A 16,943-nucleotide genomic window follows, 5' to 3' on the forward strand; every position below is an offset into this window, starting at 1 on the left:
TCTGTCCGTGGGATTTCCCAGGCAAGAATATTGAAGCGTGTTGCCATTTCCTCCTCCAGTGGATCTTCCTGATCCAGGGATCGAACCACGTCTTTTGCGTCTCCTGCACTGGCAGGTGGATTCTTACCACTGCACCACCTGAGCATGGACTTTGTGAAATGTGTGATTTTCTTGAACAGAGAGAGACGTTCCTGAAGTAAGAAGAGAGGCAACGCTAGAAGCAGTGTGGCCACTCAGAGCCAGAGCAGCTAAAGAACCATGTGGTGCTCATGAGAGAAAAACTGGACAGGTCAGAAAGCAAGAGGTCAACCTGTGATCACCAAGCACCAGCCCAAAGCTCTGGCCAAGGAGAAACCCACCTATAGGGAAGTTGCTGAAAGCATTTATTGGTGATGGCCCTTTTTGCAGCTCAGGTGTAGTGTGGGGCATGACATTTTCAAGGAAAGACTTCATGGCTGGCTGATGGAGTGACTGTTGCTGAGATGGCGGAGTTTGTTGCTTCACCAACAGGTTTGGATCAAGTTGACGAGATTGTTGCATCATCTGCTGCTGCACGCTAAGAGGTCGACCCTTAAAACGACAAAATGATTGGGAAAAGTTGAGGAGAGATGTCTTTACAGATACCTTTGATCCCCCCTTCATTTTTTAATTCAGTTCCTTCTCATCAGGAAGGTGAAGAATCACTGTCCACCAGTTAATAAGACTTCCAGGCAGACAGAAGACTTAATGTTTTCCATTATATTTTAATAAAGGCATTTCAACTGCCTTGTCACAATGGAATTGATCAAAGTGGAGTGTGAGCAAAGCAAGGGGAAGGATCACACCTACCTGCTGGTCTTGCTGCTGCCGGTTCCCAGAAGGCACGCTTCTCTGACTCTGCGCCCTTTGCTGCTGCGCTAACAATCGCTGGAAGGAAAAGTGCAAACAGGTTGTGAGCATCACATCATCACAGACAAGCGTGCCGCAGAGTGACTGTGGCAGAGGGACCTACAAAGGCACGGCTCCATCTAGTTGATGTCAACACACCCTGCCTCATCCATATCATCTCTTGTTTGGACTCTCTGGCCTCCAGCCATCCTGGGGAATTGAGTCCTTTGCTCAATCTATACTTCCAGTTCATCAGGTGAACGTTTCCCAATCACCCTACTCCCATGGCCACTCCAGACTTGGCTGGGCTTGCTCACACCGCATCCTGCCCTTCCAGTTTACCATCTGCCTTCACTTAGAGACTGGAAGCTCCCTGAGGGCCAAGACTATGCCTGCTCTGTCTACTGAAAAACACTCTGCACAGACTCGAGTGTGGCGTTTACAGTAGACAATGAATATACACTGAATAAGGCTGTTATTCTATTCTACTTACCTGTAACTGGGAGATCTGAGAAAGCTGGTTTAGTTGGGATAGCTGGTTCAGCATGGCTACCTGTTGAGGGCCAAAGAGCGGATTCAGGCCACCGTTGTTTGGTGCATACTTCAGCAATGAAACTGGAACCTGAGGATCACAATGGTAAGTTAACTATGTTGATAAAAGAAACTCAAGCTCACAAAACATACTATGTGTTTTAAAATATCAGTAGAGCAATTACATTTGTGGATTATTAAGGTGGGGTGGGGGGGAGGTTGTTTTTTCTGGCTTCACTAATCTATTGTTCCCATGTACTTTCATGGGTTAAGTAAAAAGTGACAGTGATGAATCCTTAGCCAGTCAATTCATACTGCTACTGTCGTCCTCCCCTCAAGGTATTTTATGAAAGAGAATGATAGATTTGAGATTTAAATTGTCTTTGACTCATTTGCTCCACTCTACCCTCATCCCTTTGTAATAACTCATTCAGAATTAGCTGCATCTCAAAGTGGCCAATAAATAATCCGACGACCAACCAGTCATCTCACTCAAATATCAATTTCTCTGAGGTTCTACTCCAGGTGAACAGTAGAGAATACAGTGGAAAAGCTTATTTACCTGAGGGGAGAGTAATGGAGGAGGCACTTGAGCACGGAGACTAGGCTGAGATGAACTGAGAGGTTGTGCTGGAGGCTGCTGCATGCCCCGGGGTTGTGCTGCTGTGTTTCCAACACCAAACATACTGGGATTGCCATTCTACGGAAACAAACCACCACCACCAAATGACACTGGGATTCTTCAGGGACTAACATCCCATTACCACACACTGTAATTCTGACTTAAACACAGCAACTACATGTAAGAGAGCTCTTATTACTTATACAAATCAACAGAGAGCCTGAAATACACGTGTGGACTTACCTGTCTAACAGAATTCAAGTTTTGCATACCCAGCCCTGCTATGGAGCCCAGGGCCTGGTTAGGTAGTGCACTATTTGAAGGGGGAAGCTTCATGCTTTGACTGGACATAAACTGCATGTTTTGGGATTCATCTGCTACAATGCCATCCTGATTGGACAGACAGAAAGACGTGCAACACCAGCCAAGCAAACAAGTGGAAGGGAGAAATCATTGCAGCAACAGGAGAGAAGTCACATGACATTCCAGCATCAACAGGAAACAGGTAGAAAACAGAAGAGATCAGATTAGTGTTAATTCTAGAGCACACAAAAAGAACCAAACATATTTCACGGGGTTAAGAGGAAAATATAAATAGGATCCCTGTAATCAACTGCAACATAAAAGGACAATGAACTATAAAAGGACAATGAACTACAAGTCCAGTAATATTTGGAACTGGGTTATATAACCATTCATATTATATTAAATGTTCTGAACTGTTAATGAAAAATTATGCTATTAAGTGTATTGCTTTCTTGGCCACAGGGGTAAAACAAGACAGAAAACAAACAGACAACTTACCTTATCAAAATAAGGACTGCGGTCCATGGAAGACTCTTTGGAAATCTGAGGCCGAGAACCAGGGCCTTTCCCGACCGTTCGATTGTAATCACCAATATTTAGGCTATGTTTATCTATCTCCATTCGTTTGTCTTGTAACATTCCTAACAAATGCAGGAAATTATGTCATCAAGTAGGAAGAGAATTAACCTACTTAGTTTCAGATAAATTTACAACAGAAAGAGAAATACTCACTTCCAAACCAAAATGACTTCTGCCTTGACATGTGAAAAATGCACTAGCACTTAGCAAATCTTATATTCTTCACAACTTAAGTTTAGCAGACAGTATTATTTTATTGAACCAAATAACTTGAAACCAGACTAGTAAACAGAAAGGTAAAACATCGCTGGTCATCTCAAATCTGCTTAATTTTGTGATAGCAACATAGTTTCCAGTAACCAACAACAGGAACAGCACCACGACTAACCATCACCCAGCAGATGCTCTCAATGTGCCAGGCACTGCTGTGAACACGCATTCTCATTTAATGCTGATAACTCTACTGTCATCACCCCATTCAGCAGATGGGAAAGGTCTCCCCTCCCTAAGGGCTTGCTCTGCTGACTTCTCTGCAGTAAATACGACCTCCTCTCATGGTATCCCTGTGTCTAGCAAAAATCTGTGCTTGAAACAGCCAGCTCCCAGGCTACCATCCTCAACAAAGCTCTAACTTCACATCCTTACCATATTATGCCTCCTGAGCCCTCCTCTCCATAGCTGAGCCACTTCTTTGTGTTTCTTTGATGTGGGGATGTACTCAGTATGTTCAAGGTCTCAGTCTTTCAACTCTCTTCAAACTGGCCTCCCTTAGGCTTATTCACCATCAAGGTGACCCTCAAATACCAATGTCTACTCTGACTTGACGCCTGTGCTCAGTGGCACATCTTCAACTGCCTGCTGGGAACCGTCACTTGAATGCTCCTTCATCACTTCTAACTGGACAAACCAAGCACGATACTGCCCTTCGATCTTCATGGGGCTCAGAGGCAGTGTCTCTACTTTTCTAGTCACACAAACTTGAGTCCTTGGTTTTCAACTTGTTAAAATTGCAGTCCATTTCCTTGTTCCTTAGGCTTCATCCTCAGATCTCACCCACAATTTCTTTGCAAGTGCTGTCCTCCTTTGAGAGAGCTGCTGCTGTAGCCACCACCACGACACACCCACCTTTACCACCCTCGTTTTAGGCGAGTGGAAAGGAAAAATTTTTAACAAAGGGAAGTACAGTTGCTCAGTCATGTGACCCCATAAACTGTAGCCCACCAGGCTCCTCTGTCCATGGGATTTTCCAGGCAAGAATACTGGAGTGGGTTGCCATTCCCTTCTCCAGGGGATCTTCTCAACCCGGGGATTGAACCTGGGGCTGCTGCATTGCAAGCAAATTCTTTACTATCTGAGCCACCAAAAGGAAAGTATTCTTCAATAAGCATTTGCAACAAACTCTTCCCTGTTCTCTTTCCCTGTTAATTCGCTGAAACATCCAGGATAGCCATTTTCAACTCTTTTCCTCACTTTTTTTCCCCCCCTCACTTTTGACATCTAACCTAGGCAACTCTTCTCTCAAATCTCTAAGTTGTTCTTTCCTAAAAATCCACATTATTTCTGCCTACCTAATAAAATCTTTTTTAAAAAAGTAGTGTGATACATCCTCTCCCCAAACCATTCCTCCAACCATTCGGCATCACTTCAGAAACCATCTGAGCTCCAAATGTGGCAGCCTTCCCTTGACCAATTGTATAAAAAGGCCCTTAGCTCTTGGCTAAGTTACCAATGACACTTCTCCTAACCTCCAGGGTCAAATGCATACCAAGACAATCACTGGTTCCATTTCTCCTCTTTCCTTAAATGCCATTTTTTGCCCCTGGACTTTGTTTTTGGTCCATCACTCCAATCCTCTTGTCAACCCCTCCTTTTGTTAAAATTTTAAATTTTTTGGCCATACCATGCAGCTTGCAGGACCTTCCCCAACCAGGAACCTAGGCCCATGGCCGTGAAAACGCAGAGTCCTAACTGCTGGACTGGCAGGGAGTTCCCTCCACAACCTATTTTTGAAGCTGTACTACCACTAATGTCTAATTAATTATACTTATTATCTCCAGCCCTACCTTTTATAAACTCCACACCCAGATTTGTTTTTACTAGTTACTGGATATCACCACACGGTTTTCATAGCAACTTTGAACTCAGCAATCTTGTCTGTCCAACCCATTATATATTTCCTATCTCAAACAATGGCCAGTCACTGGTTCATTGTCTCTCAGCTCCAAATTCACCCTTGTTGACTGCTCTCTGAAACTGTATCTGGGCTCTACATTTTCTTCCTTTGCCAACTGGCACTGAGGTTTTATCAGCAAGGGGCACTGGAGAGACGCTGCAGGCAGAAGTTTTGCCTACTTGCTCTTGGAGGCTCTGGCAGTGCTTCAGCTTCTCCTGTGCCTTACCCTCACAGTTCAGGGTGGTGAGCCTCACTCGAGGCCTTCTCCCACCATTCCCAAATACCTCCAAGCAGCTCTGTAGCAGAGAGTGTCTATGGGGACACACCCCTCCATGAGAAGCTTGTCCTAGCACCCTAGAAGGGTACACTGCCAGCAAGTTCCAACAACATAGCATCCCAGCAACTTCTCTTGCCATTCAGTGAGTCATGCAGGAGGCAGAGCCTTGTCCTCATAGGAACAGACACATATTCTGGATATGGACTTTTTTTTCCCCCTTACCATCCATGGTCTCACAGAGGCCTTATCCACCACTCCTCACAGCACTGTCTGATCAAGAACTCATTTCATAGCAAAGAAAAGACTAATAATGCGCTTAACTGGTCTTACCACAGACATCACCTGAAAGTAGCTAGCCAAACTGAAAGGTACAAGTGGTTACTGAAGACTCGGGTGCAAAGCAAGCTGAGAGGCAACACCCTAAAAGGACGCAGCAAGACTCCAAGGGTGAAAGCGGAAGCGGCTTCTCGCACCACCTCACCCAGTAAGCGACAATTCTGCGTGCTATCTACTGCTTCTCTGTCTGTCAGCTGTGCAGGCCATTTTCTTCTTTCTCTTCGCTTTCTGCATTTTTAAGCTGCTGAAAGTTGACTTTTACAATTTAGTCTCTAGGTTACTTCTTGTATCAGCTATTCATATATGCTTAGGAGGGCCTGTTGTTATCTCTTCCTCGCCAATCCCTCACCAATCTAACAGTAATTCTGTACATCTGTATTAGACTTTGCCTGTTCAAATTACTGTATGGTCCCTCTCCTCCACCTGGACTTGGACTACGCCAGGAACACCACCACCTACACAACTGTCCAGACGAGGCGGCTGGGAACCATCTCCTACCACACCCTCGTGCTCATCCTCTGTACCACAATGGTTCAAACAAATTATCAACTTTTCCTGATTCTGATCCCTGTATCTCCACTGAATTAAGATTCTTCCCACCAACTGTCTTAGCTTAGAGCTATGAAAATTCTCACCAGCTACAGCAACAAAATTTCTAACTGGTTTGCTATGTTTACTAACTTTTAGTCTTCCTCCACTGCTAATGTTTTCTGTCCCAAGATTTTCGATCTACAGCCATGACTATTTCTCTAAAACATAAATCTAAATCATTTCATTCTCTTGCTTACAATTCTTTAATCTCTTATTTTCAGAATAAAGCTCAGACACCCAAGTACCACATGATTTAGAACCCACCTAGTTTTCTAGCAAATCCACCTAGGTACAGCTTTTACTACCACCACACTCCCACCACCACAGTCAATTTATATCTATCTATTCTTCAACTACATGGAACTACTTGCCATTTCTCCAATATGGCTTCAGATGTTTCTGTCATTGTATCCAGGCCTTTGTAAAAAGTGTTCCCTAAATTAAGAAGACTGTCTCATCCAACCTGGATAACTCATTCTTGACAGGACTAAATCTGCAATAACCAAAGACTAACAGTACCATTAGCTTAGATTTGCACAGTGATTTACACTTTAAAAGGCACACCAAATCGCATCATCCCCACATTCTAATATACGCCAGAGAACAGGAACACTGAGGCAGAAACCCAGAGCTCCCTCTCCTGGTTGAGGTCAATGCTTTTTCAGTTGGATTACGTCACAAGTGAGTCTCCCCATCAATGATGAATATGAAACTCAAGTTGATTTAATTTTTTCTTACCTCCAGAAAGGTCCATCTTATTGCTCTGTACATTTTCTTCTGGCGAGTCTCTCTGAAAAAGAAAAAAGTAGCTTGTTAGTTGAGCTTAACTTGCTAACGAAAATAAAAGTGAAGTATTTTACTATTTCCTTATTTGTGAAATTTAAGTGGAACATAAAACATGTTAGGCAATGTTCATTGCCTAACATGATAAAAAATAATAAAAGAAGATATGTGATCAGTATTTTTAGCTGTAACTATAAAAATAAAGAACTCATGGAAAATTTTATTCTAACCTCAGCATATTCATAATGACTCAGCGAACAATTAAAGAAAACAAAAAAATGAAATTAGATTAAGTTTATGAACCACCATTAAAAGGGGAGCAGGTTGCTGAGAAAACATACTTACCGAAAAACTGATATTTGAAAACTGTTTAACAAATGGATTTATCCATGCTTCTTCTTGTTTGTTTCCACCTTTCATCATTCCCTTTGTAAAATAAAAGAGCAGAAAGATGCCATGGCCATCTCTATTTATCTGGGTATAATGATGGATTAATTAAACTTCAAGACAATTCCCAACTCTCATTTTTAGCCAATAATTTCTCCTCCAACCAACTCTTCTCACAGAGTTGTTAATAATTAAAAATCAACTTATTTGATTTTCAACTTCCTTTGCTCCAGTCCTCTGGTATAGCTGTAATGCACAGAGAAATCTCTAAGGGCAAGCAGTCAGAAGGAAAAGACAGAAGCAAAGGGCCTTGATGACCCACAGAAAGTAAATCAGGTCCTCTGGATAATGGAGAACTGTTCATCAGACAGTTTCCAATGTACAAGTGGACTGTGTTCTAAAAAATTAATTATAATTTGGATTTGTAGAATTCTCACACCAAAGCAAAGTAAAAATAGTCACTAGGCTCTCAGGTTAGTTCAAAGAAACCAATTAAAACCATAATTTAATTATGCTATGTGCACTGTACTGAAAAAACACCATATGTTTCCATACGAAAGAGTATTTTAAAATTCCAATTTATGTTGCCAAGAACACAATATCCGCAGCAGCAACTAAAGCTGGGATTCTTCCTACTCGGTGTTGGCTTTCCGTGCTGGTTGGGGTATGGAAGGTACGGAAACCACTTGGAAACATGAGCTGAGAGAACAAATGGTCCATGATTAGCAGCTTGGTAGACAGGGAGGCTGGAAGCCATAGAGACCAAGGCCGCCCATAAAGGATCACAGAACCATTCTCAGCTTGTTGCCGTAATTTCCCTATCCCGTTGCTACTACCTGTTCCTTCTGACTGCGGAACAGAACACAGCTTCGTAATTTCCCCTTGAAAGCAGGTCTCTGAAGCAAGCATCTAACCCTTTCCAAGGTTTGTGAAGTTGACTTTGATTCCTTTTCCTCTTTTACCCCCACCCCCTACTTAACTGGTTGCTAATATCTGTCTCTTTAATCCCAAATGTCTCTCACATCAGTCCCTTCTACTAAATATTTATTTCTGCTTCCTAATTCAGGCCGTCCTTTCTAACCTGAATGAATGCAGACGTTTCCTAAATGAGATCACTAACTTTGGTCTTTCTTCCAATTTTAAAAACCAAACCGATGCTGCCTTTTATTCAATTTGATTGGCTCCATACATTATGCTAAATAAAGTTCAAATTACCTGGCATCGTACTGTAAACACTTTAGTATCTGCCCCTAATCTAACTGTGGAGTAGACTGTCACCTCTTTCCCCCCACATTCTGTATTTCGGGCTACCACTTTTCCTAACACATCCCACTCCCAGGCATCTTCGAAACTCAAGCTAACACTCCTTAGAGCACTGCTCACACCCCCATACGGAACCCTGAGCTCCCTGAAGTATGCGCTTATCCTAGTGTTTCTGAACCCCCAGCACTAAGCACAGTACCTGGCACACAGCAGAGGCTAAATAAATATTTGCAGTTGCTTTCTAAAAGATTTTTACTAGTAGAAACAAAGGAGAAAGAGTAAAAAGGCTACACACCCTTTCCCTTCTCCTTTTTTTGCCACTCAGACCCTGTAAGGAAAGACAAAGTCACAAAACAGCATGGTCCAGTGGGAAGAACACAGGGTTTGGAACTGGAAGACCTAAACTTAAATCCTTGCTCTGTCACTTACTAGTTATGCAACTCTGGGCAAGCCACCACCTTTTCCAGTTTCAAATTCCTTATCAGTATTCTATCTCAGAAGGTTATGAGGATCAAATGATTTATGTAAAACATGGGAAAACGATTCATACACTATATGCTGAGGCAATAGGGAACTGCAGCCCAATGAAGAAAAGTCTTAAAAATGAAAATGGCAGGTCCTAGACTTAGAATCCCAGGTTCAAAAGGGAGGGACCCTGGCCATGAGCTACTGGTATCTGACTTCTTAGGTCCCTCAAAAAGAATTCATTCTCAAACAGGTTGGAAAGGATATATCAGAATCACCTGGGGGGACTAAGCACATATTTTGAAAATGGGCCCCAAGAAAATCTGACACTAGTCTTCTCAAACCTGGCTCTGCATCAGAAACATTTGGAGAGCTCGTTGAGAACAAGAAACTTGGTTCAATTTTCAAAACAACAGCAGGCCTAGAGTATAGGAAATTATACTTTTAACAAATGCCTTACAATTCTGATGTAGAGCCAGGTCTGGAATAAGGTTTGTCCACATAAAAGCAAAACCAAACGCTCTACTCATTCCTAGGGATTTCCATCCCAGGACCTTACTGAGTAGAGAAGGGACGAAGATGGGGGACGAATAAGGACCACGGTAACTCTGGGTAACGCGGAGGTTCGGGGCTCCAGGCGAGGAGGTGAAATGGGAGATGAACTGGCAGTGGGATAGGAGGAATCAACATGTAGATTTGCCCTTCTCTTCATCCTCCCCACTGCAGGTACCATCCTGGGGTGAGGGGTTGTCCCAGTTAGCACTGGTGGAGGTGGGGGAGAGATGTCAAGCTGTAGAAGTGGGGAGAAAGGACCTTCCTGTGGTCCTAGGTCTCTCTAGATGGCTGCCCACACAGGAAGCTCTACCCAAGTTGGGGACTGCCTGGACTATACTGACTGCCATAAACGGGCAGGCAAGCACGTTATCTTCTGTGGGGAAACTACCTTTGGAATTTAAAGTTTCAAGGGCTTTGCCCTTGAAATGTTTACCTTCGAAGACATTTTCTTTGTATATGGTGGCCAATTTAAAGATGAATTAAGCTCTTGAGATGAATTACTATTCCACATTCCAATCTCTACATCTTCTTCCTCTTCCCAGCCAGTGGGGCGATTTCCAGGCAAGGGCATATCATCACCACACCAGCCGTCTTGCATAGATTTTGGCCCTGATTGTGGATTTGTGACAAAAAGAAACATGCTATAGTCAAACAGTTCTTTCCAGAGGATGAGCACTCATTAAGGGGGCAGAGCTGGGGGACAATCTAAAAACCCTCTTTTATTTCCCTTCCCAGGTTTGCATGGCAAAAATGTATGTAATATACTGAGCTAAAAGCTAAACAAGAATTTAAGTTTAGTAAAATTTTCGATAAAACACTTCTCATGCCTTTACAAATCAGAGGATTCCTAAACATGGGACACTGGTGGCATTCATGTTCGTATTTGCTTAGGAACTCAAGGATGAATGGAACTTTTAAAAATTCATCTTAATACATATTTTTAAGGAGAATGGCCCAAAAGTACAGCATGCAGGTCAGAAGCAGAAAGTATCTCATCTCTATACTTGGTCTTTGGAATCCCTAGAAGAATAGTAACAATGTCTGTCTGAATATTAAGGGTCCTTCCTGAACTCTGCTCATTATCTGTATAGTATTTAGGGGCCTGTCTGGTACCTGAGCCAGACCGCTTGGATATGTGTCTCCATGACTATTATACTCAGTCTCTTGTGCTGGATAGCATGAAAGTTGCTTGACAATTACGATAACATGTGGATACGTTATCAACGTCATAAACGTTATCCAATTACTTAATTATAGTCAATGAATCACCAGTGCTATCCAACGGAAACCAGCAATTATCAGTAACTTACCAGATTTGCTTAATGGTTGTGGACCAACAGAGCTGGAGCCCCACGTGGATGTGCTGGACGCCGCAGCAATGGGTTCGCCCCAGCTAGGCCCACTGTCTACGGGTTTACCCCAGGCTGAAGTACCATTATCCACAGTTGTGGCTGGAGTTGAAGTCTCCCCCCAGGGCTCACCCCAGCCTTTAGAAAGTGTGGGAAAAGAAGTCATCAGCAGGTTGAAGGGGTAATAAGGAATACTTGGGGAACAAAAGAAGACCTTCACATTTGTGTATTAAATAATGATGCTGTGATGGGCAAAAAGGATGGCTTCTGTTTTATGTAAAGAAGACAAATAATTTTCCATTATTATAATCTAACTATACTTTTCTTTCACCTCTTCTTTCAGAACTGCCCTCGAGGTGCACAGCAGATTCTTTTGAATAATCTTAATTATGGCAAGTCTTCCTCCTTTGAGGATGAATTTAATTCCTAGAAAAGCCAAGTCATTCTGAGTCAAACCTAGTCAAGCAGGTGATCAAGCTGGGTAACAGTATGTGTATAAAACTTTTACTATAAGTACAACCTTTCAACATCACTGTTCTGGAAAATGTAATTTAATAAGACTAATGATAGGTAGGCATCCTACTTGTATACGCTGGACAGCACTTCTTAAAATTTATTAGGCTGTCCAAAGCCAACCATAATCAACAAAGGCAAAGCCAAGCCATGAACACACTGTTTTAAAAGAACCACAACAGCCTTCCCCTTAGATACATATACCTTTCTTCTAAGAATTAAATCTAAATTAATAATACTCAGAAAAAAGAATTAGGCGCTGAAACGTTAGTTCATGAAAATATTTCTGTCTCTACATCCAACAGGATTATTATTCAATGAAACCTCCATTAAAAAGACAGTACATCTCAATGACAACTAATGAAAAATGTCACTGTCATATTACATGCCCACTGTATTCAACATGCCTACTTAAATAAATCCCTTCTATGGCCAATTACAGTATCTAGATTTTTAGAGGACTGTACTTTTAGGTACTTGTTTTATTTCTGGGGATAATCAAATAATAAAACCAAAATTTAACAGCTCGAGTCAGAAAAAGTGAGATGAGGAAAGTGTACAGTATTCCCACTTGACATCCCTTTTCCAATTCTGCCTTCTATAACCTTCCAGATAGAGAATGGAGTGCGTGGGATTCACAGCCAATACTACCAAAGGCAGAGCCGTTTCCCGACAGTAACACCTTCCCCATAATCTTCTTCCCTACAAACTTCTCCTGGATTAAAGTTAAAAAAAAAAAAGGTTTGTGTGCACATCCAAAAACAGTAAATTGAAACAAGGCTCCTGTGACTGTGAAGTACTATGAGAAACAAGACTGCAGAAAACGAGAACTTACCGGAGCCACTGCTCGCCTCTTTGTTTGAGATGGTACCTGCAGACGGTAGCAACTGGTGTACCTGTGCTTGCTGGTCTGAGCGACTGCTGCCATTTGGGACGTTTTTGTTCCACATGTTCACATTTTTGTAGTTGTATTTGCTGGGATCTCCCCAAGCTGAAGTCCCATCGTCAATCTCCATTTTGCGACGTATGGATTCTGGGGATGGCTCCTCCCAGCCCGTGGGTTCTTCCTCTTTCGCTGGGGCTGGCATAGGTCCTCCCAGCCAGCCTGTACCAGGAGGTTTGCCTGTCGCTGGCGGGATGCCCCAAGATCCGACAATGTCTTGTTGCTTGTTCCAGTCTGGAGAACTGACCGGCTTTGATGAATCTCCCCAACCTAGAGACTGATTAGACTTTGGAGGGTCTCCCCATCCCTGGGAAGGATTCGGTTTAGAAGATTCGTCCCAGCCTGATGAATTATTTGGATTAATGTTATTTCCCCATGTAAAAGAACTGGTTTTACCGAGTTCATTCCAACCAGAAACAGACCTATCACTGTCACTACCTCCTGAGCTAGACTTCTTGTTAGCCTCTCCCCAATGGTTACTCCTTTCTCCCCAGTTGTCACCGGCAGAGACGGACCACCCTTGGTTTGACTTTTGTCCGTCACCCCATCCCTGTTTGTTCTTTTGCGAATCATTCCATGCGGACTTCTCTTCTTTGCAGTTCCCCCACTGATTGCTCTTGACCATTCCTGTAGCAGCAGAGTCATCTTCCCATCCCCCCTGGCAGCTTGAGCCTTTGGAATCTCCCCACCGCAGAGCAGGTTTGGGATCTCCCCACCCCGATACAGATGAGGTATCATTACTACTCGGGCTAGTCTTATCTACACACGCCCCTGAGTTAAAAGTCTGTGTTGCAGAGCTTCCCCAGGCCTCTGTCCCATTGTCAGTCTTTCTCTCCCCTCTTGGTGATGTTTCTGTATCCCAGGCAGTATTCTGCTTAATAGGAGTCTGTCCCCAGCCAGAGTTGGACAGGACACGTGGATCTAAGTCAGTTCTGTTTACAATGCTTTGGAGTAACGTGTGCTGATCCATCTTCCTTCTGTCCCTACTCTGATTTTCCCCAGTCGCTTTCTCCTCGAGGCGTCCAGTGCTTTCTGTACTACCTTCACTCTCCACTGTACCTCCCGTTTTGGCCCACACACTGCTTTGCTCGTTTGTCTGAGATGCGGCAGAACCCTGATCCTCTTCCTCAGTAGACTTCCATCCGTTTGTAAACTTCTTACCGTTGCCATTTGCACTGTCACTGGAATGCTGGTTGCCAGGCAGTTTGTTCCACTCCACGCCGGGTGTATTAGTGCCAGTGTTTTGTGCAGGAGTTCCCCACCCTCTTCGACTTCCTCCAGAATTTGCACCATTTCCCCAGGATGCACTCTGGGAATTCACTGCTCCAGACTCCCACACGCCGCCTCCTTTGTTTGTGTTAACTTGAAAGTTAGTGCCCATAGGCCCGTTTACGCCAGGCTGCATTAGAGTTGCATTCACAGTGTCACCATTAGCTTGGCCATTAGGGCTTGAACATTTGTCTCCAGAGTAATTAGAACCATAGGCACCCCATGTAGTACCGTAAGAGCCTCCACTTTTTGACTCTCCATTGCTAAGGTGAGAAAGGGAAGTGCCATTTACAACCGAGGGAGCCTGTATCTGAGGATGATTCATTGTGCTCACACGCCAGGCCCCTGTATTACTAGGCAGTTCATTATTCTGTACTGAACCGGAGTTTGGTAAACTAGAGGTCATAAAGTTAGTAGTGTTATTTGGTCCAGTCATTTCAGTGGTAATATTTTGAGGTTGACCACTGAATGAAACCTTCTGTGTACCACTTACTTCAGATTCACAAGTTTCCTGAAGGCTTCCCCAGGTACCATGGGTGGAAGCACCACCCACTTTAGAGTTAATACTCTGATTGTTAGGCATCTGGCCTAAGGGACTGCACTGAATATTGATGCCAGAACTACCACTCCCTACAGGCCCTTTTAGGGCAAGTCCGTTGTTCTCTAATACTGGCCAGGCACCATGGTTGCTAGCTGAATTCAAAGTGCTTGGATTTAACCCTCCATTTGATGAAGAACTTACAGTGCCCCAAGCATTCATTCTATTGTTGCTACTTTCTGATTTGCTTTCAGGAGCATCCACAGAGGCCTGACATGTGCTTATTATGGCTCCATGGGAAAAACCCCACGGCCCAGTGCTACTTCCGTGGCCCACATTATTGCTGCTGCTACCAACCACAAACTTGTTTTGGGATCCAAGTCCAGTGCTATTCCGAAGGCCATCATTTTCACCACCTGTGCTCCCTGAAGCCATGATAGTGATGGGTCGCTCTGATTCAGAACTGGAGGCAGAATCAGCATCCATACATTCTGAAACCAACTCTGGATCACTGCCAGGGGCTGAGGGCCATGCTTCTTTTTCAGGGGAGTCGTTCACAACAGCATTCTTACAGTTTGTACGAGAGTCACTTGCAGACGACACAGGTCCCCGCTCTGAATTTTCATAATGGGATCCTGAAGTATTGTGGTTTGTATCTAGAATAAAGAAGAAACACAAAAATATATCAAGTGTTTGAAAAAATGATGAATATATTATAAATGTGTATGGCTCCTCAACAAAATATAACACTTGGCAATATAATTACAAGGGCACTGGTTATATCCCAGCCACTAACTTTCCATATTCAATAATTAATTCCACATAGGCAGGGAATTTTGCTGCTCTGTTCATTTATGTTATTCCAAGAGCACAGAGTAGTACCTGGAACATAATAGCTCCTCAATACATACATGAATGAATGAATGAACATATCAGCAAATAAAGAATTTGGATCAGGAAGGATAAGGTAGAAATGATTTATTAGGATGATGGAGCAACCTAGGCTTAGAGGCCCAACCTCAGGAAGGAAGGGCCTGGGATGGAAATGGGAAATGACAAGTGGACAGGCCAAACTTGGCGAAATGTACTAGAAATATATTAGGAATCCTTTTCTATCCATATAGAATAGAACAACTATTACACAAATAGAACAAATAGAACAGCTATTTCACACAACTGTTTTGGGTATTATAACAAGTTTATAAGAATTATAAAGCCTTTTCCATTATATTTGCATTTCATTAGTGTTCAAATTCAATCTGAAAAATACAGCACACAAGTAGAAATACTGCCTTCATAAAAATGTGTTAACAGCCATGTTTATTAGAAGACAACAGAAAACGGTTGATATGCTAAAGATCAAAGTTATGATTAAAAATTCAACTGCTGACATTCAAGACATTAATGACTAGTCATACAATCCTATAAACTTAAGACTTACTGGTATGTATTATCATCTAGTTATTTTATTGCTTATAATATTTTCCCAAATGCATCACTCTCATTCAGTTTAAAACTCTGGTTAAGTTAGAAATCTTCAGAGATAAGATGTGGGCATTTAGACTTTCCTCAGGGGGTTGTTCATATTGTAGTTCTTTACTACAGTAGTTATCAGAATCATATTTAGTAAGTAATACATATGTTTAAGTCATGTCCCAGATATAATGAACCAAACACTAGGTGCTATAAGCCCAGAAAGTAAAATATCACTCATTGTGAGGGTATAGTGAAGTGACACTCAGTTGTGTCCGACTCTTTGCAGCCCCGTGGACTGTAACCTTGCCAGGTTCCTCTGTCCATGGACTTCTCCAGGCCAAAATACTGGAGTGGGTAGTTGTTCCCTTCTCCAGGGGATCTTCCCAACCCACCGGACGAATCCAGGCCTTTCGCATTGCAGGTGGATTCTTTACTGTCTGAGGAACCAGAAAAGCCCATGAGGGTATTGCTGATACGGAAAATCAGATTCAACATGCATCATTATTTCTCAAAGCAGAACTGCTAAGCAGCAAAAGGTGAAGAGAGCTAGAAAGAATAGTAAAAAAAAAAAAAAAAAAGGGGGGATGAAACAGAGACAAAAAATGTACACGTAACTGATTAAATACATGTATTTTCTCAGAAGTTCTCAAAGTGCTTCTGACTTCCACTCTCTAATTAAAAAGTACTTGGCAGTTCAAAGCTTCCAAGGAAAGCTTTTCATCTTTCAGTGCCCATGAGGAGGATTTTTCTCAGGAAATAAAGGACACAAAAACATCAGTCTCACTAACAGACAGTGCCTGCACTGCTGGCAGTATCATTCAGCACGCTGGAGCACATGCTTTATGCGGAATGCTGTCACTGAATCCTCGAAACAACCCTACAGTAGGCATTACCTTCCCTTTACAGATGAAGAAATGGAGGCTCAAGGGCTGTAGAAAATAAGGTGAGAAAATCAGAATTCATCCTAAAGTAAAAAAGCGGGGTGGCTCAGAACATAACTGGAACTCTAGAGATACCGAGACTGAAGTCTGTGCAGTAGCTGTATGACCAAACTAGTAAGATGGGAATATACACAGTACATACGGACTTCTTTACCTGGTTGTTAGTTAACCTAGCTTCA

General features: G+C 42.8%; 1 protein-coding gene across 6 annotated transcripts in view; it reads right to left on the reverse strand.

The window, feature by feature from the left end:
* The window catches only part of TNRC6A (trinucleotide repeat containing adaptor 6A), a 96,005-nt gene that overhangs the window by 19,383 nt on the left and 59,679 nt on the right, over positions 1-16,943 (reverse strand). For 4 of the 6 annotated variants that reach the window (XR_011462612.1, XM_070362417.1, XM_070362419.1 and 1 more), the window contains 11 exons: positions 12,433-15,003; positions 11,046-11,222; positions 10,169-10,344; positions 9,011-9,043; positions 7,411-7,491; positions 7,021-7,072; positions 2,825-2,967; positions 1,961-2,098; positions 1,361-1,489; positions 829-906; positions 360-570 (listed from right to left, as the gene is read on the reverse strand). Coding sequence is in view for 5 of the 6 variants with exons in the window: in XM_070362417.1 (XP_070218518.1) it covers positions 360-570; positions 829-906; positions 1,361-1,489; positions 1,961-2,098; positions 2,825-2,967; positions 7,021-7,072; positions 7,411-7,491; positions 9,011-9,043; positions 10,169-10,344; positions 11,046-11,222; positions 12,433-15,003 (3,789 nt within the window). In the remaining variant the exon portion in view is untranslated. Of the gene's footprint in view, positions 1-359; positions 571-828; positions 907-1,360; positions 1,490-1,960; positions 2,099-2,263; positions 2,411-2,824; positions 2,968-7,020; positions 7,073-7,410; positions 7,492-9,010; positions 9,044-10,168; positions 10,345-11,045; positions 11,223-12,432; positions 15,004-16,943 lie in introns of all 6 variants that reach the window. The other 2 variants (XM_070362421.1, XM_070362418.1) reach the window with 2 other exon arrangements.

This window comes from Bos mutus, chromosome 25 (assembly GCF_027580195.1).
Source record: "Bos mutus isolate GX-2022 chromosome 25, NWIPB_WYAK_1.1, whole genome shotgun sequence".
Lineage (NCBI taxonomy): Eukaryota > Metazoa > Chordata > Mammalia > Artiodactyla > Bovidae > Bos > Bos mutus.